At 41.2% G+C, this 22,646-nt stretch overlaps 1 protein-coding gene across 7 annotated transcripts in view; it reads right to left on the bottom strand.

Moving 5' to 3' along the window:
* The window catches only part of MYL10 (myosin light chain 10), a 52,302-nt gene that overhangs the window by 11,312 nt on the left and 18,344 nt on the right, over positions 1-22,646 (bottom strand). For 2 of the 7 annotated variants that reach the window (XM_083806185.1, XM_083806183.1), the window contains 2 exons: positions 2,864-2,950; positions 64-139 (listed from right to left, as the gene is read on the bottom strand). In XM_083806185.1, the coding sequence (XP_083662311.1) occupies positions 64-139; positions 2,864-2,899 (112 nt within the window). In that variant the 5' untranslated portion in view covers positions 2,900-2,950. Of the gene's footprint in view, positions 1-63; positions 140-2,863; positions 2,951-3,124; positions 3,371-5,331; positions 5,495-7,510; positions 8,164-9,996; positions 10,064-20,936; positions 21,169-22,646 lie in introns of those variants that run through there. The other 5 variants (XM_083806186.1, XM_083806184.1, XM_083806187.1 and 2 more) reach the window with 5 other exon arrangements.

Raw genomic sequence — 22,646 nt, 5'->3', positions numbered from 1 at the left:
TGTTATGTGCTTGAAATGTAAACTGCATTTCTTTTAGGTATTTCATTATCACTACCAGCTTACCTAGGGCAGCAAATGTGTCTCTCAAGTCTGCTTTGTCAATAAAGCCGTCCCTGTTCTGATCCATGATGGTAAAAGCCTGTTGGAAGAAAATGGGCAATGTATTGCCATTGTCATGTTGCACTGGAGAGTGCTACAATCACACATACCAATACAGAGGGGTGTTATATTCATGCTGTAAAGAATATTTAACTTCCTTTGATTCTTCCATAACATGCCACATCATTGCACTTTCCTCACTTTCAACACATTACTGTATTTTGGCAAGGGGCTTAATTAAACCCACCCAAACTTCTTCTTACTAAATTAATGCTCAGTGCAGCATGTATCTGGGCTGAAGCCAGTGCTGGCAGCTCCAGCCATTCAGGCCTTAACCCATAAAAGCTTGAATTAGGGAGGTTTTAGTCCTTTCTCATATCTCATTCCTTTGTGCAGCTATCATATTTTGTAAAACATTTAATTACTGTAGGTATCTCTCTGCTATTGAGCAAAATTCAATTTCTTCTGGGCCTCAGAATGATCCTTCATACAGAGATAGCTCAATTTTCAGAAGCACAGAGAAATGTATGTTTCCTAGTATTATTTATTCAAAGTTTGTTTCCCTTTCCAATAAATGGTATCCTTCAGATTGACCTTGATGTGTTGACCTTAAGTACTTCTTGTCAGGCAAAATTTAACTTCTTATAGAAAAAACAAACAAACAAACATTTGTTATCCAGCCAGCTAACTGCCTATCTGCCTGTCTATTTACCTATTTTCATGCCTGTCTATTTGCTGCTATCACACTTTTAATGTTTCATTGATTTTGAAAGATTTTAATGACCTAAAATTCCCCTGTATATCCTATGGGAAGTATTAGTAGAACCAGGCATGTCTCTGAAACTGGTTATCTGTTGGACATGTACATCAATAGGAGACTGTATCTTTACAATGATGAGGAATTGTTTTTATTTCAGGATTATTATGAAAAACAACATTCTCCTTAGAATACAGCTAGTCCACTGCAGCTATAGCAACTTTCAGAGCTTTAAAATCCACTGCTCTATAGGCTGCACTTCTTTCCATGATCACATTATATCAACATATCTTCATTCAGTTTTACCTCCAGTTTCTTACAAAGCCCCACTGCTCACATTCCAGTTTGCCCATGTGATTACTTGCAGCATGCATGTTCATAACCCTTCATTTACCTGCCAAGCCATCACCTAATAAAAAATTAAGCCCAACTCTTTATAGTTGCTTTCCTTCCTTTTTGGGGGGAGGCTTGCTTTAAACAATGATTAAGCATCCCCACAATTTGGAAGCAAAACAGAATGAAATATGAAGAGCAAAGCAGAGCCCAACAAGCTCACAGAAGAGAGGAAGAGTTTTAGCTCTGTATCTTAATGAGGGAACTTAAAGTAACGTAATAATGGCAATGCTGATACATTTTCTAGTGAGCTGATTGAAATCTCTAAGTAAAACTGTTCTGATAAAAAACAACTTTTTAGCCAAAATTTGTTCCAAGTAGGCAGTCTTTAGACACAACATGGTCTTGGATTTCATTGGACCACTCCACTGCCTTGTGACTTTGCCATCATTCTGCCTCCATTCTCCCAGAAATGTTCTAAGTATTAGCTTATTTAGAGTAGTTCAAAAACAGCATTCTGACCAATTCTTTTTAATGGTAGGTCTTCGAACAGTAGTCCTTGAAGAGAATAAAACTGGATGTTCACAGGATGCTGATAAGAGGTGGGAGAAGAGTGTTAACAAACATGTTCCCATTAACTTGGGAAAAGGTTAGTGGTTTCAATTAATTTACCTGGGCCATATCTACAATACCTTGTATGGGTTTTTAGTCTCGTTCACCACTGAGCTTTACTGGTGGGAATCCTCATGAAAAGTAAATTTGAAATTCACATGCACAAAATGAAACAGTGTGTATCACATTGGAAATTGCTTTGGAGATGTGAATTAGCAAAAAATGAGGAAAAAGAGTGTAATTAAAAGGACAAATCAGTGGAAAATGTGATGGCCTCACAGACGTTCTAAAATGCCCACTCAAGAACAGAGCCTAAACTCATCAAGCAAATTATCTCTCTTCAATTATGCATCAGCTTTTATGCCCATTAGATTGGCCTCATCACAGGTAACTGATCAAAGAATCCATAATGCATCGTAATATCAAATTTTGGGGGAGGCAGAAGATGCTTAATTAGTTAACCTCAACATGTTGTTTTGGTTTATGAGCATTTATGGAGAAAGTTGGCTGAGGGCTTCTTGGTATTTTTGTTTCTAGTTTGTGGGCAGTATTAGATGGGCACAGAAGAATATTTCTATTGCTATTGTGGAACAGTCCACTAATTAATGCCCTGGTTCAGTACAACATCTTCATTCAGGATTATACTTAAGCACGCAAGACAATTCTTATTTAAAATAGCACTTAAACTTGACTTTAAAAATGTGCTCAAGTGTTTTCCTGAATTAGGGCTAAAGTGGATTAGATAATAATTTTCTTTTCTTCCTCTTTTTCTTTTTTCTTTTTTTTAGTGCCCAGGAGTTTCTCAAATAAACCTAGAACTTGAAAAAAGAGAGGGAGGGAGGGAAGGACAGAATGAAGGAAAGAAAGACTGAAAGAAAGAATGAAGGAAAGAACAAACACACAAGGAAAATGATATACTAGCCAAAACCACAGAGATGATTCAGAAAACAACTGTGTGTTCTATTAAAGCAGATGGAGAACTGAATAAGGATTACAAACAGAACCTATGTTATTCATTAGCAATGACAGGAGACTATAGAGAACAGCAGAACAGTGACCAACCTCTTTGAACTCCTGGATCTGGGTTTGTTCAAACATAGAGAATACATTGGAACCACCTTCTATCTTCTTCTTTGCCTTTTTTGGAGCCTGTGATACAAATAAGATCAAATATACATTACCTTGTCTGTTAAGCACCCATGAAAACAAATTCCATTTTTAACAGAAGGTAAAATATATACAGGCAAGTAATACAAGATGATTGTGTTTTGTGTTTTTTTTTTTCCTTTTTAAATTCAATTCACAACATATATATATACATACAAAAATGGGATAAAATATGCTGCTTTAGTTACAGCTGAATCTCTCACTGAGGGTTTTTGCCATTTCCGTGCTCTTGCCTGGAACCTGACAGCTTGTATAAGCAAGGACAGCTTGTCACTGTGCTGCCGTGAAAGAGGTGAGGGACCCAAAGCGTGACTCTGAATAACACAGCTGGGCCAGTGCTTGTTCCTTGGGTAGTGCCACCTGCGCCAGCCCATTTGACATAGGACACTACTTCCTCTTCTGTACTGGTTTTGCAGAGCTCCACACTATGGGAGGATTGATGTAAGCTTATAGCCTCCCATGGAGATATAAGGTAAATTCCCAACCTGCTGTTCTCAAGAAATATAAACAGTTCAGGTAAGTCCCCATATGAACTCCTTCTTCCCAATTCCCATGTGGGGACGAGCAGCCAGACTCAAAATTAGGCCCTGCATGAAGACTCACCTCAGGGACTATAAAGGGAAATGATATCAATTCCAACTGACAGAAAAGTTTAGAAGTCTGCTCTGTCTGGACAAATTCTTCCTATGTAGGAACGCCTTCTGCACTTGGAGAAGAGTCTATATAGTTGCACCAACCTACGATACTGCACTACATTGGCTTACTAGCCCATACAATTATACTGTTTAAGATAGTTATCATCAATAAAAGGCAGGGCTTGCTTTTATCGCTGTTCTATAGTCAGAAAACACAGACACGGAGAGACTGGGGAGCCCTACAACGTGATCAAAGAATCTAATGCTCACTAAAAATCAGTCAGAACTAGACATCATTATGTATCTTTGAAAAAGGGCCCAACCAGCTTGCCTAAGACAATACAGTTTTTGTTTTGCAGCGAAGAATAAAACCTGTGATTCCTATGGATTACAGAAATGTTTTAACCACAGCATTATCCTTACTTGGGGCAAGATAATGAACTACACTGCCTTTTGAATTCCCTTCCAGATGGATTATTCTTTTCTTTATCATTCCTACTTTTAAACTTCATCATCATAGTCCCACCTGGTTCTCTTGTCATGGAAAATTAGTCTTACTTAGTTTGGGCTATTCTGCATGAAACAGAAGGGAACTTCTACTGTCTCCTTTCATCAAAATAAAAAAGCCTGTGAAAGTTCAAATTCAATACTGATTTCAAATATCCTGAGGAGCACAGCAGCTCAAGGAAGTATTCCCACCTGACTCTGTTTGAAGTATACATTGTCTGATCAATTTAATTTGCCAGGCAGATTTCCGCACTCAGCCATCCTGCTTTAGATCCCAGGTTGAAAATTAGGGCTGTGGTAGACATTCACCCACAAGTCCACACTCCAGACCTGTCAATCTCTAATCAGCTAATGCAAAGCAGTAAAATCTGGAAATAGGAATGGAAATTAAAAAACAAACAAAAAAAAGTCTTTGTAGTGAGGATAAAAATAACGATAGTATGCCACCACAGACGTGGAAAAAAAAAAAAAAAGTGGATAAGTGGAATATTTAATGAATGTAGAAATATTGATTTTGGAATAAACAGATTCCCTCCTCCTCCCACACATGAAATAAGTGTTATTCTGAGCAGTAATCATCCACATAACGTGAGGTGCCTACTGGAGGTTTTCAGCACTTCCAGATTGACTGGAAATATTAAGGACAATCCTAAGTATTTACAATGTATTTGTTCCCGGAGGTAAAAAGGAAGCAGATGTTACCCAGTGAAATGTATTGCAAGCTGTCTGGGGGAACTGACCACATGGCACAAGTCTGGCCCCAGCCTTTACAGATGGGGTAGTAAAACCGCTTCTCCTGTGGTCATGTAGCTGGTCTTTATGAAGACAAAACATGCACCATTCTCATGCTCTGCTCTGCTGTGACCAAATACAGCATCCACATCCAGCACGACAAACTCCCTGTGACAGCAAGCAACCTGCATCTTTTTAAACTAGCGCTGCGATGAAGGACTGCAGCTCCGGGTTTTGTTAACTTGAAATGCCAAATGCTGGTAATACCTTCATTATTCCTCAGCTTAATGGGTTCTCTCTGCTGTAAGGCTTTAAGCAAGTATTGTAGCTGTAAGAAAGGATCAGACAAACCCAAAAGCTGTGGCTCATTATCTATTAGAAACAGACTGCCAAAAACAAAAAAACACCCCAAAACTTTTCTGAATTAGTTAAGTCCTATTCAAGGCAAAAGAGACTGAAGATTATTTATCCAGAGGACAATCACCATACCCAGCGAAATTCATCCCAGCACGATATTTGTTCGTTGCTTCTCTCTGGTTAGTCATCTCCAGGGATGATAAAGGAGACCAGTGCCCATGTGGCTTGATCTATCTTTAGTTTTTCTGTTGAAGCTCTGGGCGTGGATCCTATTTATGATCTACTCACTTGTGGAATGGGGCTGAGACCACCAATACATTTCACAGGAGCCAACAAACAGCTGTCAAAAGGGAATGGCTTTCCATCACTGGTTTCAAGCTAAGTATTTTGGTATCTTGGATTATCAGTCTTCTATCTTTTTGTATATGCAGTGTCGGGAATGTAATTTATCTGCTCTAAAACCTTGGGAGTTCGTAATCAAAGAAAGAAACTGCAACTTGGTTTTGAATGACTGGTGAAGGTGGCATGAAGAGGAAGGCTGAGAGAGAAGGAGGTGGTGCAGGCACAGAGAAGAGTACATTGCCACTGCTGCTCTGGTGGATCAAACTACAGACAGCTCTAGGAGAATGGAAATAGGTCTGTGCTGCTGCCTGACAACTCCAGACACTCCAGAAATTTTTAATGAATAGAACCAGGATTCCGAGCCTAGAGTATCCCTCTTAAAAGAATTATATGGCAAAAAGGACAACACAGAACTGAGCAAACAAGATTTCTAAACTGTCAAGGATTTAGTAGGTGACCTACAGAGGAGCAAGTGGGTGACTGATGCATGATTGCTGTCTGCCTTGATTTCCCCATTTGTAAAATGCAAAGTGTACTGAGCGGCACTTTGTGATGATAGCTGCTCTATCTTTGCAACATGTGCTTTGAGACTGACATACAAAATGTGCCAGATGAGAAACTGAAGAGCTGAGGGTCCCCTGGGCTCAGATTCCAAAGCCTCAATAGCACAGCAGTGGGAAGAATGTTGCAACAACTGAACAAGCCTATTAATATTCCTGCCTGAGTGTATTAATCATTCCATTGTGAAGAAAACAACACTTCACTTCAGAAGAGAAACCACAGGCTTGTCGCATATCACTCATTTGTCTTACTAATGTTAGCACTCTCTCAATTAGCCTGGATTTTAAAGGGTCTTTTTTTTTTTTTTTTTTTTTAATGATTAGGGGTTTTTTTAGAATACTTAAATGACAAATGGAGCTGTACCAAAATTTGGTCCCAAGAAAACTCTGTTTAACCAGGCACTGGCTCTGAGTGGAGTTTCCTTCACTGAGGTTCTTTACATTTCTCCTGTCTGGCAGTGCCAGGGAGCTGGGCAGAAACAGTTCCCCACTCAGCAACTTACTGTGTTATTGTCTTCTTTTTTTTTTTTTTCCCCCTTTTTTTTACCAAAGAAGACACCAACCCTTTCCACTGGTGGATAAGCAGGTCTCTTGGGAGGGAGTTCTTCAGAGAAAACCAGCGGCTCTCTATTAAGAGCCTGATTCTGTTGTCTTGTACCTTTATGGGCTCATTCAGCCCAGGGCAAACTAGACTTAAAATATTAACAGCTTTAAATTGCATTGTTTCTCATTTTATACTTCCTTCCTTGGCAACTACATCCGTGACTACAGAAAAGACAGACTCATCCATCATCTCGCTCAGATTGCGTCCCCCACTGTGATCCACAGTATGATGTTAACTCCGAGTTACTATTACTTTTTCATCCATCATGATCTCGCCTTACTTTTCATCTGCTCTGGAATCTCAGTACTGACATTTCCTGTCTTTGAATTTTGGTTATCACTGAATAAGATTCTGAATCAAAAGTTACATTTTAAACCCATCTGAGGGATCTTTGCAGCGCTGGACAGGATTGTTGTCATTATTGTCACACCAGTTTGCTCTGCTGCAATAATTTACATTGCATCTGCACCAAATCCCCAGCCATGGCAAAGCCACTTTTTTTTTTTTTTTGTATGGTTTAGGTCCTTTTCATGGCAGGTGAGCAGCATATGGGCAGCCCAAGTGCATGCCTTTCAGGGAACGGTCTAGAGGAGTAAGCAACATAAACTGCTCTAAGGGCACAATTTGCATTTCAAACAGGCAACAGCCTCAGATCATTCAAATAAAAACCCACGTTATCAGAACTGAGAAACACAAGATCTTTTTATTGCCTACTCTGCACTGGCAGACAGAGCCCCCCCTTCTCATCCTCACTCCATTGTGTACGTAGTCCCGGCCTCCCACACACCCACACAGACACACACACCTTTGATCCCTCCTAGATACAAAAATCTGTTGGACTGCATCCTCCCGGCTTCACGCTCCTGCACACTGAAGCATTCTCCTTTGCCCCACATAAAATCCCTTTCCAATCAGTCTCCTTTTTCCCCTTGCATATATACACAGGGAGGACGTGGCGTGTCCCAAACCTTCTCTGTGAGCAGCAGATAACCTCTTCAGCCACAGACTCCTCAACCTCTGCCACCCAGAGTTCACCGACCGCTTTCCCCACCCTACGAATTTTTCTTTGGCATACACGTATCCCCCTCCTGCGCGTAAACAGATAGCAGTCCCTCCCCACCACGGTCCCCTGGTACACACAGACGTGCACGTACGGGAGCGTGCATGTGCAGATGCATACGCACACACTTCAGCAGCTAAACAACAGGCCACGTTTCCAGTTAGTGAAATCAGCATTGCTTCGCTGAGGTCAGTGCTTGTTTCAGTACAGGTGGTACGTTCCAGACAGCAGAGCAAGCTGCAAAACACATTTGATCAGAACGCAATCTATTTTTGGGTACTAAGTTCCCTTCGGCATACTGAATTTGCTGCAAGGTGTCACTTGAACTGAATAAACACCAGAATGTTTCAGGAATATGAAAAACCCTTCCTTCTCCCTCCTTCCGCCTCTCTTCTTCCCTCCTTTCCCTCCATCAGCGCAGTGCATGTGGAGACATTACAGGCTCGACTTCACTGAAATTCCCTGGAATTAGCGGAGAGCAATAGACAGTTCTCAGAACTCCATTCCATAACACTTGTGTGGTCTGCTCTTGTTAGAAATTATCTCCCTGAACCCTGCCTCTCTCATTCTCATCAGCCCTGTATGTCAGAGCCTAGTAGCACTGGCTGACTTGTAATTATTTTTTACTATGCTGCTTTGTCTGCACTAATCCTTTGAAAGTAGCTTTACTGCACATCTGAAATATTATGATGCTATAAAACCTCTGTAATATTTATAAATCCCTTAAGACATCATAAAGAGAGAAAAAAACCTCCCCACAGAGTTCATCTAGCATAATTACATATACATTTCCCTCTGATTAATAAAAAATGATCACTTCCTTATGTAAAGATATTCTTCAGCTTTCTTTCATTAAGGATATTTTTTTCTTTCCATGTTAAATCTGTTTCATGTGTCCTTGTATAGTAAGGTACCTCAGAAGATATTTTCCCTAAACAAAAGGCACAATGAAAGGAACCATCACAGAGAATCATCAGTTGAACTGGGAGTGAGGAAACAGCACAGTCTTTCACTGCATTTTGACATCTCCCAACTTGAGCAATTTCACCACAGAATGTCCTGAAATATCCTAAAACATCAAGCAGCGTGGTGTGTTGTTTCACTGAACAGGAGGGAAGAGAACTGGTAAATAGTAAAAGAGAAAAAGAAAGAAAAAGGAGGGAAAAAAAGACCCAGCACTTGCCCACCCCCACCACAAAGCAGCTGGCATAGACTTTACCAAAGTTGATTAAAAGGAAACCTGTAAATCCACAACTGAAGAAGAAGACACTGTCCACTTCTAAAACAGTGGTAAAAAACATGATTAGTGACTGGCATAGTCAGCGTGAAACCATTTACACCGGGATTGCACAAATTGAACTTGGATCCTAGTTTTGTGCGTGTATTTCAGAAATGACTTTGAACGTGGTTTTATCCTGCTCAGAGCAGCACTTGGATCACATTTGTCACCTGTTTAAATAGGATCAGGTTTGAACTAAGCTTTGAGAAAGCTTTTCATATACAGCTCCCTCTCCAGTGTTCTCCAGAATCAAATACTCTATGGCCTGAGGGAGCCACTGGGCAGCACTACTCTAAGACAACCTAAAAAGGACCTGCAAAGGAAGAAAAATAAGAGAAAATCACTTTTTTTTTTTTTTTTAATATTGTAGTCATTCGTCTGAATTTGCAAAAGACAAAGATTGAGCCCAGTCTACCTGCTGTCCCTTAGGCAGGAATCTTTTGCTCCTCGGAATCACATCAAATGCACCTTTGGTTCAGAGGTGACTGCTAGAGTCCGAGCTAAAAGCCAACAGTGAGCAAAGTAAAGATAAAACAAAGAAATTTCTGCAGTACTTCCTATTTCTCCCCTGTCTCAAGAGCAATACAATTAAAATTATAGAGATATCCCTCTCCCTTACTCCCTATCACGCCGTAGCAGACCTTAGCACTAATTAACACCAGCCATGCCAATCACTGCTTGCCCTAGTGAATTAGTCTTGGAAAGAGATGCACAAACTCCTCCCTTTACCAAGTGCATCTATGTTCCCTACCTTACTCATTCGTTAAACATGTGCAGAAAAGTCTTTGGAAGTTCACAGATCACTCTATTGGATGTACCTTCATTGTGGATGCGATACTAAGTGTGAGATTTCACGGAGCCCAGTGTGATCATTACTGCTCTGGTAGAATTGCTACAGTCAGAAAGAAATACAAACCGCTAAAATGACAGACACGGAAAGAATAAAACCTACCATGTTGCTGCTGCTCCTTCCGTTCCTTCTCTGCCAACTAGTCAGCCAGCAAACACAATGCCAATTGTCTCTTTATATAGTGTTACCAAGGAACAAAAATATGCCTGCTCCAAGTTTAGACAATAGATGTAAGATTGGAAAAGTGCAGTAATTGGATCCCAATACCATTCCAAGCATCTGTTCCATGCACGGCTTTAGCTTTCACAGAAATAATGCAGCAGATAAGTAGAGTAGGCAGTTGGGATACACTTGTACAGCGCTTACAATAAGCTACAGCTGAAGGGACTTTCCCGTGTACTTCTAAGTAAGAGCACAGGGCATGCACTGAAAAGATCTTAAGTGGACACGGCATTCTGAAAAAGTAGAAAGAAAAATGCACACCTTGAGAAAATGCAGAAGAAACTAGCAGTAAATCCCGGGCACTACGATACCCAGGTGCTCCAGAGCACAGTGCACGCACTGAGAGCTCAAGAAAAATGACTGAGGTTCTTTCTGTATAGGTGCAGCTGGAACTGGGAGGTATGCCGGAAAGCACGGCTCTGCAGGTGCCAATAAAGAGAGGCAGATCAAGCCTTTTTTCCCTCAATCTATCATGCAGTCCAAAAGTTCAGGGTCTAGATCTTAAGCTACTGCTGCAAACTGATGGACAGTCGTGGACTTCAAAGCATGAAAAGAAGTTATGTAGCAATGCATATGGAGTTGTGAGCAGGAGAAAACAGACAGCAGCAGAGGAAACACAAGAGCTGTGTCTCCCAGGGAATGCTCATGGCCATTAATGCATACACATTCCATCTGATTCATTAATCCTGCTTGATTTATATATGATTTCTACATAACAATGAGCCAGAACACTAACCGGTACAAACTGGCATAATCCCACAGAAGTGAAATCGTATTTCCTAAAGGTTTAATATGTGTCTGTGAGAGTACCTAAACAGGACAACTGGCCCATTAAAAACAGTAGCGACACCAGGTATTTCAGGAACATGCACTGGCGTCTGAAATACATGTCTGCATCAGTCACACTGACCTTGATTCAGGAAAGTTGTTAACCAATTAACTGAACTTTGAGACAGACATCCGTTTAAGTATCTAGCTGAACAAAGACCTTGTTCTTTCCCCAGGTCCAGCCCCTTGCAGTGCTGTCATCTCTAATCTTAGATTTGACTGCATGCTCTTCAGGGCAAGGACTGTTTTAGCTGTTGTGAAGTACCTCGAACACCTACAGGGATAACTAAGTAATAAATAAGCACAACACAATTCCTCCGGCTTTAGCAAAATTGTCTTGGATGCAAGTTGGAAGTTAGCCTCGTGTTCGTTGTTCTGACTTCAGTGGCAGTATACCATTGCCTCGTGTAATGCAGCATAAAAATAAACCCCGCGGTCCACTTGCCTGCAACTGCCCAGCAGTTGTGTTTGTATATTAGATTGAGTTTGGTAATCTGAAAAACTGAAAGGAAATTTTGGGGAAAATCTTAGAGAATTTGATGGGTTTTGTGTGGGCAGGAAAAGACCAACCATGTTCACTTGTTTAGGCGTTGATCCAGGCCTGTGCTTAACTTTAAGGAAGAAATAGACCCGCTGAAATCAATCTAATAGCTCATGTACTTACATTTTATAATATGGTTTCATCTTTTGCAGGATCTGTGCTGTAATCCTAACAAGACAGGCAAACGAGCAGCAGCTTTGTCATTGAGTTCACTGGTCCCAGGACTCCATCCTGCGAATTTTGTGCCCTTTTTTGGAAGAACACTTGTCTTTTCATCCATCCATTTCATGAGTTTGTCCTAACAGCTCTGTTAACAGATGCTTTGTACTGTTTCCTTGGGAGTTTTGCTTTCTCTTATCTAGTGTATCATCAATCATCATTATTGTCATCAATTTTCTCCTTAGTTTCTAGCTTGATCTGCAGGCATTTTCCAATAGTGCATGTATTTTCTACATTGATCTTTGTCTTTTCACAGAATTTCTACATTAAACGAATTCTTCCAAGCTGTTTTTAAATGACATGACATGTTAGGATAAAACCCACACAATACTGTGTATTTGTAATGCACGTGTGCTGAGAGACCAGAACCCTCTCTGCTTAGTCTATAAAACAAATCCACAGAGGAATTAAGGGAGACATACATCTTGGCTTTAAAGGTCTGCTTGCTTCTGCAACTGCCTCCAAATTATAGAAAGGCTCCAGACTGGAAAGGGGAGGGAGAGAAGGGGGGAATAACATAAGGACTGAAAAAGAAAGTCTTGAATTTAATTGCCCTAAAAATTTCAATCATTCAATCTGGTAATTAGAGAGCTGGCTGATTCAGAAGGCAATTTCATCTGAAAAAAAAAAAAAGAAGAAAAAAAAAAAAAAAAGAATCCAACAAGATAATTGATGCTAAGTGAATATTTTACCTGAAATATTAAATACCAAACTTAAGTCTGCCTCCAGGGCCCTTTCTGCTACCCCTTTTTGATCTGTCTTTCTACTTCTTTGTATTTTCCTCTCACATGACTCAACAGAACAGGACACTCCTTTAGAAAATCAGATTGTCACAGGGACAGGTTTATTTGAACTCCGTGTGCTGTGAAGGAGACAACATAATGATTTATTAGTAAAGAAAATAATAATAGGAAGTCTCCTGAGATCCAGCCTGGCTGCAAATCTCAGTGAGATTTTACAGTGTTGAGTCTCTGTGTCTCTCTGGCCGTAAGCAAGGTTCAATGTCCTACCAAGGGTAACAGCTTTCTTTGTGATCTTAATGATACTTGCCAGAATGTTTCATGTTTAATTCTGAAGTCTCTGATGTTGCAGAATGATACTTAAAGGTAGATCCCTGCGCTCATGCAGAGCACTGTGGATGTCAGTGTCACAGGGGTCTGATTGCACAGATCTCTTTGCAGGATGGAGAGCAGAGCTGGTTTATTGCACACTGCTCAGAAGAAATAATTGCTAATCCTCTAATATTTAATAGCCTAATGAACAAGGACAGCATCCCATACACATCCTAAAGAACTGCTACAGGCCTGGAAATTAAGTAGATATTAATTTATACTACATTTATAGAGGGAGAAATGATAGCGAAAATGCACGTGACTCACATTGGATTCTGAAATCATGTGCTGTTCTAACTGCTCTGTGAGCCTTCTTCACAAAAAAAAAAAAACAAACCTCTACACTCTCCCCCTGTCAGCAATATTAATTTTTAACCTTAAAAAAAATTTTTAAAATCAGATTCCACATTTATTACTGCTCAGGAAGACCACATCAAATATATTCAGGTGCCTCTGCCACTTATATCTTTAAAATTGCTCATGAAAATGTTTCTGCTCCTTATATCATTCACTTCTTAAAAAGACGCAGAGGGCAGGACGTAGTGACAACTCTTGCAGTGAGATGGGAAGCCAAGTGGAATACAGCCTCTTCTCCCACATCAGTGAGGTGAGAAAAAAGCCACTAATTCTGGATGTTATAGAGGAAATGTGTAAGTACCTTTGTAAGTATTCCAGCTATTGTAGACTGACTTTTGAGATCATCTCCACTCCACAGCATTTCACTTCTCATGCTGCACACAGATAGTTTTATTTCCTGTCTTTGAATGGCATGCCTTCCAAAGAAGACACGTGACAGCTAATCATATTTGGGAACCCAGCTAGTCATATTTGGGAACTGAAACCTCGCATATGCTGCCAGTAGATAGAGACGATTCCCAACCATTTAGAAGACATGTATCTCAGCCTTCATACCAAAGGACTCCACTTCCTATGCACTGACCATCTCTACGTCTGATACCTCGTTTGGTGCTGAGGCTAAAGGTGAGGCCAAGACTTGCGTAAAGATAGGACTCATTTGAGCCCCATCCTGACACTGTGCTCTGGCAAAATGTGCCTTGAGGGACTGCCAGCTACTACTGCTCTCTGCCCATGTCATCTGTTTGCTCTCTGCTATGTATTCCTAACATCCTCTAAGTCACAGATGTTCATTTATTCTGCAGGTGGAGAACAGATATGCTCAGTGATTTATCCAAATGTAAATAGGAATTAACAGCAAACCAGCAAGCTGAGCATTGCCTCACCAGTTGTGGTAAGTGTGCCAACCCTGGATCAGGAGTACAGACCAAATGCCACTCAAGTAGGCACTGGTGCAAGCACACCAGCTTCTTCCAGCTAATCCACCAGCAAGAACTACCCAGCTGAGGTAGCTTGGTTCTTTTCCTTTACTACCTTAAATTAATGAGGAGCTCCCCTTCCTTTTAAAGCCAGGATGATTCCCTTTTCTTTTGTCCCTACAGAAGTTCTCGTAGCAGCCGATTAAATTCTTGATACAGAGGACAGGTTACGTAATGCTGCCCAGAAAGTCCATTGGCTGAGCTTTGTCTGATTTCTGTATTTTGGAGCCTGGCAACACGGTGAGTCTCAGGAAAGCTAGTCTTATGTCCAAGGTATATGCAGCTCCTATAGTTCAGGTACAGAACAGGAAGAGCTATTACAGATACCTCTGCAGAATTTTAAGTAAACCAAACAGTGGAAGTCCCACTGAGAACCGTCTCTCTCTGTTGAGCAGAGACACACAGACCTATCTGGAAACAGCCAGGGCTGCTGTATCTGTTAATTAAGTTCTGTGCATTTGTTCAGGACACTGAATCCAACCCTTCTTCTCTCCTTCTCTGACTCCCCCCTCCCTTCCTAAGAATTCATAATCACTATCTAATCTGACAAAAACTGTGTTCTCTTTTATACTTGGAGGTCACTTTATGTTACTTACAGTGTGTTGCATTATGTCAAAAGGCATAACACAACATAATGAAAAGCAGACTAATATAACTCAACATGACATCAATGACATAATATGATGTGGCTACTGAAAAATGCACTGTTGTCATTGTTTGGTGTTTTCATCTGACACTTGCTATTCCAGCATGGAGCATTTGTTGCAGAATTTGGGGAAGGAGGTTATGGACTGAGCATGCCTGATTCTGCTGTGGCTCCCATTGTTTTTGCAGTGGGATCACTTCGTTGCCTTTGCTGGGGTGCCTCCTGATTTACACTTGTAAGGATCAGGCTCTAAAAATCATCACATGAATGCAATTACATTAGGAAAGCTATCAAGTAGGAAAGTGCAGCTCCTGGGAGTAAGGAAATGACAACACTGTTATAGTCCCTGTAACCTTAGCTCTGCCCTCTTGGGTAGTAAATGAGCCTGTACTATTTTTCCTTCAGGATGTCATTTCATTTTGTAAAAGTGTGTAGCAAAGCAGCTGTTCAATATTTCTTTTAACTTCATTATATAGTCTGTGGTCCCATATCTCATTTGCTGCACATCAACCAAATCCTTTTGTGGGTTAGGTACTTTTCTTCTTCCTGTTTTTATTTGCTTTTGTATTGTTCTAATTACCACAGTATATGTGTATTTCAAAACCAAGGCTGAATCTGTCTTCCCAACATACCCGCAAGGTTGGAAAACACTGTTATTCCTTGCTTCGTACACAGAGAGCAGAAGCACAAAAAGGACTCTTACTTTGGGCCCAACAAGGAGTCTGCCACAGGCAAGGCTAGAACACAAGGCAGCAGAATCCTAGCCTCCTTTTGCATTAAGTCCTAATTTTTCATTCCCTGGCTGCTTTATCCTGCCCAGTTCCCCAGTGGATAAAAGCAGACATAAGCCATATTTGTGTAAAGCTCAGGTAATAATAATAATGAAGCTGGAACGTTCTGGTCCTGCACTGAATCCCTGTGCGACAGCACTGCCCTGTTCTCCATCCAAGAGAACCAAAAGAGAAGAGACCAAGACCAACAGTAACCAAAATAACCAATCTGATGGACTGTAGTGAAATCTGCCTTAACTTCCACTAGAGTTTTATACATTAAACAATCAAAGAACCATCGCTAGCCTCTTCTGCCTAACAGCAGAATATCTACTTCAGCCCACAGCATTTTATATGCCAGTTGCTGTATCAAGCACATGCTTTTTGGTTGAGCTAAAACATACTTTTTGATGTTACTGTTATTATTATCTTATGCTGGTAGTAATTGGCTAAGCCAACTCAAGCCATGGCATCTTCAGTGACAGAACTCAGCCCTGTCGTCTCCAACCCAGTCTGGTTAATGGACTTGTCCTCACTGTTCTGCACTTAGAATCATAGAATTGTAGAATCATTAAGGTTGGAAAAGCCCTCCAAGATCATCTGGTCCAACCATCCCCCTACCACCCATGTCACCCACTAAACCATGTCCTTAAGGAGCAGGTCTGACCCTTCCTTAAACATCCTCAGGGATGGTGACTATCCTCCACACCCCTTTAGACCACTGGTCACACAAGAAGTGTCACCTGTACTGGAATTATCTGGGAGGGACTGGAAACAGTGGGAAAGATCACACCATTTTTGCTGCACGATAGTATTTGATGAGAAAGTAATTAGTTTCCACTGACAACGCCTGCTCTGTCTGGCAGGAAGATACTTCTGAGAAGTTGGGTTTAACAAAGCACGAAGTGAGGTAGGCTGGAGAAAAGCTGAAGAGCTCTGGGAAGGCAGGTGAGGTTTTGACACCCACTAACATTTTGGTCATGTGCATTCAGAGAGAGAAAGGCTATATTCATTTAAAATCTTGAAAGGATGGAGGAGCCAGCCCAGCACTTGACAAATGGCTCTCCCTGTCAGAAATTTTGTTTGAATCTTTTATTTAGCTTTTGCTGGCATCTACCGTGCCTTTTTCTGTTAGCCTAAAATCGACTTTTCTAAATTAATTTGATGTATTTATAACTTCTGCTTGTACATACAAATGTGTAATTTCTGAAAAGTTTTGTAATATGTATGACATGAAGCTTCCTAAAACTTCAGGAGAAACAATACGATCTCTTCACCTAAAACCCAACTATATCAGGATGTGCTAAAATATAACGTTCTGCCTCCTTTGTCAAAAATCCAGCATAGCAAAAGCCAAGGTCATAAGAGATTTTTGTTTACAGAAAATAATAGCTGAATATTGACCCAGTGGCTAAATTCATGCCAGGTATTTGTAGTTTAATTGCAGATGAATCCCAGAGTATGTTGGATCACCTCATACTGAGGTTTGGAGCCACTTATGTTCCATTGTGGGTTACAACACAAACACACACATCTGAACGGAAGATAGGCAGAAACACCACCTCCAAGTACAGCATGGATTTTACGCTATGCCACCCATAAGAGCACTAGAAAAAACACTGCCAAATGAGAGACGATTCAGGAATTTAAGTCAGTGACAAACAAGCTGAACTAGTCACTTTCACTGGAAATTATGACTAGAACAGCTTGGCATTGCCTTGCAGACACTGAGTGTAGGACGTGGTAATAGGGCCATATTCCACCAGCAAAGTAGCTATAAAAGCTATGGCCCACAAAGGCATTTAACAACTCCTTGTAAATATCACGAGTCCCTAATTCAATCCTTTGGCACTTTTCTAAAGCAGCATTAGAGAAGAATCATCGTATGACATAGGAGCAACCCCTCCTGTTTGCACTAAAGAAACAACCCACACATCACCCAGGCTTAAAATTAAGAAAAGCAATAGGAGCGCAGCGCAGCAGAAAGCTGCCATATTCTGACCCCCAAACAATAGCAAAAATCCATTTTTATCTCTCTAGAATGAGTGTGGTTATCTGGGATTTACTATCTTATGGCTGAGGACGGAATCCAGGCCAACATATTTTTCTTTGTAGCGTTCCAATTGCAGTGGGTGACAGCACGTCCTGGCAGCATAGGGAGTCAGGGTCAGACCCAGCCTGGCCAGGCGGTGAACACTTGTGAGACAAGCTGAGAACCTCATGTACCAATTTTATTAAAACAAGCAATGAAATGATGGCTAAGCAACTTGAAAACGCAGACTGGGTCACTTGGGACTTAGGTCCTAAATATTTTGGTGACAGCAGATAAAGCCTTGAAGAACTGTGACCCTAAGTCATGGCTGAAGGTCTCCACTCCTGACTTTGCCAGTAATCTTTACCCTGAGCTGAGACTAATCGTGCTCTTTTAACTCGGGACCCCTCAAGCTATGCTCATTCTGGCGGCTGACTAATACTGTTGCGACATGTCTCGACCTGCTGCTCGGCTCGGTTAGCTCGCTAACCCGTTTTACATTCCCGGCACTTCAAAACAGGCATTAGTTATGTATGCATGTGAGCCAACGTACTCAGAAATACAACACAAAACCCCATGGTGGCTTGAAAATACACAGTACAGGCACTCAAACAGGAGGAAATGCAAATGACACATTCAGACATATCATCATATTCCAACCTATTCCACTCAAGTACCCCGAAATCATGAGTCAACACCACAGAAGTCATGTTTTAGGGGACAGAAGTTTTGAAGAATAATGCTTAATTGTAGGAATTGCATCTCAGGTGGGCTGAAACACTCCTTGAGGTGCTAGTCTGTGAAGGAAATACCTCTAATGAGCATTTTTGAGGTTTAAAAACACATGAAAGAAATGTGGGCCGTGAACCCAGCATCTTGGCCATAAAGAAAGACTCCCTGCAGCATGAGGTCTGATATCGAGCCATGAGAACAGACAAAACTGAAATGCTCTGAATGCTCAGAGGGGTGAACTCGTCTAAGAAACAAATTCAACCTACATTTTACCTTTCAGCAGAACTCAAGCCTCAGGTTTCTAGCAGAAAAAAATCTTGCTTGAAAGAAAGAGCAGCAAACTGCTCATGGTACCTCCTTTGCTTGGTAGTTGCAGGTCAGCGTATGCATGTGGAGACAGTGCTCTACAGGCTCTGTTGTACCCTTTGCAGACATGAAAGCTGCTCTCTATGAAGGTAAATAAGTACAGGAGAGACTGCTGTTGGCTCATTTCATCCATGCTGAAACCCAGGCAACTGCACTGTCAGCTCAAGCCGGGTTCCTACAGAGGGCTGACACCAAGCATACAATCTATCCCCAGCATGAACTTAGGTCTGACACTGCTGTGATACTGCTCAGCATAATTGCGGACATGATGCACCATCTCGCTGAAAAAGTACAGAGTGATGCAGTGAGGAAAAAGTGCACTGGGAAGGAAAAAATGTCTGGAATCTAAACTGGAGGACCCTTATCACTAATACCAATGGCTCCCAGCCAGCCCTCAGCCTAACTCCCAGGAACAAATGGCATATAGGTAATAGCAGCAACTGCAGGGGCAGGACCACGACCTTCTACAGCAAGTCAAAAACTAAACAAGCTTCTCAAAATGCAGAAGCAAGGAAAAGACATTTTTGTTTTACTTTTAATTCTCTTATGAATACTGAGTAATGCTCCCTCACCAATGACAGACATTGAATTAATGCTCTATTAGAGACAAAAATGCATTATAACCCAGGAAATTCTCTGCATTGGCTTTCAGACATAAGGATACCATTCAGAACTTACAGATCACATGTATGGCTCAGTCACGGAGAGCACAGAAAAAAACAAAGTTCCTCAGGAAAGACACTGTTGTGAACTCCTGGCCTAAGTTTTTTTCTCTATTATGCCAGGCAAGAGGAATCCCGTTTTCATAAGCTCATTAAGGCAGACACTATCTTTTGCCTACCAAGTGCGCACTTCAGTGAGGTGTGCAAGTGCACAGCCATTCTAGACCCTATTTTAATCTATTGTTTGTTTATATATGATGATGTTCTGTTCACTCATTTAACCACGGTGGTTTTGCACTGTGCAGAAACTCACATAGAGAAGCATGGGTTAGTAAAGGGACGTCATCATTGAGATGGGTATTTGTCAGTGGGACATGAAAACAGTTAATACGCAAGGAGGCGTCAGCTGTATGTCATCCTGTTATTTCCCTTCTGTCTTTATTATTTTTTCATATAAGGAAATACACACTCTAATATTCAAGGTTAACAGAGGTGCAGAGAGAAGTAACTTCAGTAAATTCAGTCAACACTTTACACATAAGGCTCACTTCTGGACAGCTTGCCTGATTCTTACCAGTAAGCTGACAGACCTTGGAAGATAAGGACCCCTTGAAGACAAGGACATTATGGGTAGATTATTCATGTTACCCTATTCCCACCTTTAGGTCAAGGAATGTCTTCTCAGACTTCAGTAGGAGCTCATGGCTATGAAGAATTTTTTAATTAACTCACTTATCTACTTGACAGAATGTACAATTTAAGTTTCTCGTGTATAAGATAGGATGTCTAGGTGTCCTGCAACGTTAAGAGGCTAAAAAAAAAGCACCTCGGAGCACTTCAAGTAGTTCTTTCTCAGTGTAAACCATGCTTGACTTCCTGATTTGTTTGAGGAAAAAGCCACTGAGTGTGTAGACGTCTTTTATCCCTCTTAGCCACAATTCCTTTGAGAAATCCAACAGTGAAGGTGGATACAATTATTGTAAATAATGTTGGATAGAACCCAGGGCAAATGAAGGTAGGAGGATACAGCTCAACAAGAACAGAAGTGGTTTCTAATGAGAAAGGGAATATTTCACTCTCAGCATGGCTATTATTATGTCCTACACATTAATTCAGCCGAGAAGTCTTGAAGTAGCAGAATGAGTTTCTGTTCTCAAAAGTGGCATGCACTGGAATAGATGCCTTCATTTTAAGTCTTATAGTTGTTACTTTCCTGATTCTTCAGTGAATACTATTTGATGAGTTAAACCCTTTGAGGCATTGGACACCTAACAAACTCCCAGAATTTGCACTGAAGGCAAATATTCCTGCCTAGTTCATTCAAAGCCTTACTTATTTCCAGTTTTATTTTGATTATTGTTTTCTCTACCTATAACAGAAATATGGGACAGGATTTATCTTCTTGAGAAATAAATTCTAATAATTCTAACAGATTTGTGAACTCAGCAGCCCGGGGATACCCACTGCTGGGTAGTTTCTTAATCCTTCCTTTCAGTTCTCCTGGAACTGTCCACTTTGCCCTGAACCACATGGTTTTGCTGGTGAGTGACCAGCACATGAGCTGGTGTAGTTGTTTACCTTAAAAACTTGAGGTCTTTTCACCGTTCTTTAAATCTCTCCCTCTTCATTGTTCATCAGTGTTCTAGACCTTCCTGACTTGTGCACGTGGAGATCACCAGTCCTTCCAGCCAAAGCGTGAATAACTTTCTGTTTTCCTTTCCCTACTCAGAGTGAAGGGCTGAGTTCCTGTGCTCTTTATGAGCAACTCTTCTCATGCTGCTTCCCAGACATACAGCTGACAGAAAAGTGCCTAATGAGACAAAATGAAGTTAAGTATGAGGAGGAGGCCAGGAAGGGTGAGGGGGATTATTTCCATGCTGACAGAAGTATCCAAGAGTAACTTATTTGGCAGTGGGACTCTAAGGCCTCCGTCTCCATATAGGAACTTTGGATACCCAGATCAGCCAAAATCCTTAAGGCGAATCCTTTATGTTATGGCATTATTCAGGAGTTACTCTTTAAGCCCAATACAGCCTGAATATTTGATTTCCTAAAGGAGTTAATTCTAAATCATAAATCCTTGTGACATCTCCCATGTCACAGGAGAAGCAAAAATGTCCCACACTGCTTTTTTGGTACAGTTTTCTTGTCACCTGTCTCACGCATCCTTCCAGCTCGCTGCGGCAGGAACTATTTGTTGTGCAGTTGTACAGCACCTAATAGGATGAAATCTGAGCCCACGATGGTGCTTTCTAGGTGCTACTGCAAGGCTGATAAATAAGTACCTGCAATTGGCAGAACAGGCTGCTGTTAGGCAGCATACCACTGAAGATGAGAGCAAAATTCAGGCAAGGGCTTAGTGCCTGCAGTTCTCCACGACTCCAGCCGAGGCTGTGGTAGCTCAGCAGCTCTCAGCATCTCTGAGGATTTATTCTGCAGCGTGTTTGCTTTTGCCTCCAGTGTGCAACGTGAGGAAGCCAGCAGTGTGACTCTGAAAACCACAGCTCCCAGCCACTTCTGCCCTCAGTGCTGAGTGAGAGAGTGAAAGCTTGCAGACCAGCCGTTACCTTTCTCATGCGGGTGTCGCAGCGGGAATAAAAACAAAACATGGAGCTGAATTTATTTCTAGCCAACGGAAATTTCATATTGAGGGTTACAGGCGTCCTGTGCCTCTTAAAAGAAAGTAATAAAATGCTGCTCTCAATTACAAATTGTATTTACATTTTAAACCCCCATATGGTTTGGTGAGGTAGGGGGAGGTTTCAAACGCATTAGCAGCAGCACTGTGCCATGATCAGTTACAGTTTTTCACTCTTTGTAATGAGCAATTAATGCCTCCCCTTTTTTCTTCTCTGTCTTGCAAACTAACCCTGTGGCCATGCCAGGTCAATAGCCAGTAGACGAAACACAAATTCTGCCTGATGCTATGAACCAGAGCAAGCAAATGCATTGAACTGACCACCTCTAAAAAGCCTCCTGTAACGGGATTCAAGTGGTAAGAATAAATTCAGTAACAATTGATTTTTTATGTAACTTCTTGGGCTAAACTTTTTAAACTGTAGGGACATTTAACAGGGAAGTGCAAAAATGCACACAAACATGCACAGCTTCATTGTCCTACATTAGAAAAGTCAAATTCCCTTACCTCTGTCCCCAGGCAGTGATAGAGGCAAAGTACTCGCCATCCTAAAGGATGCACAGCTCTTGCGGCTGCCCCTCTGCTTTTCAGAGTTCATGTGTGTCCCGCAGTGTCAGCTGCTCAGGTGAAAACATTTTATCAGGTGCAAT

The sequence above is a fragment of the Anser anser genome, assembly GCF_964211835.1.
Source record: "Anser anser genome assembly, chromosome: 20".
Taxonomy (NCBI): Eukaryota; Metazoa; Chordata; class Aves; order Anseriformes; family Anatidae; genus Anser; species Anser anser.
This window is presented reverse-complemented; position numbering and strand designations above follow the sequence as displayed.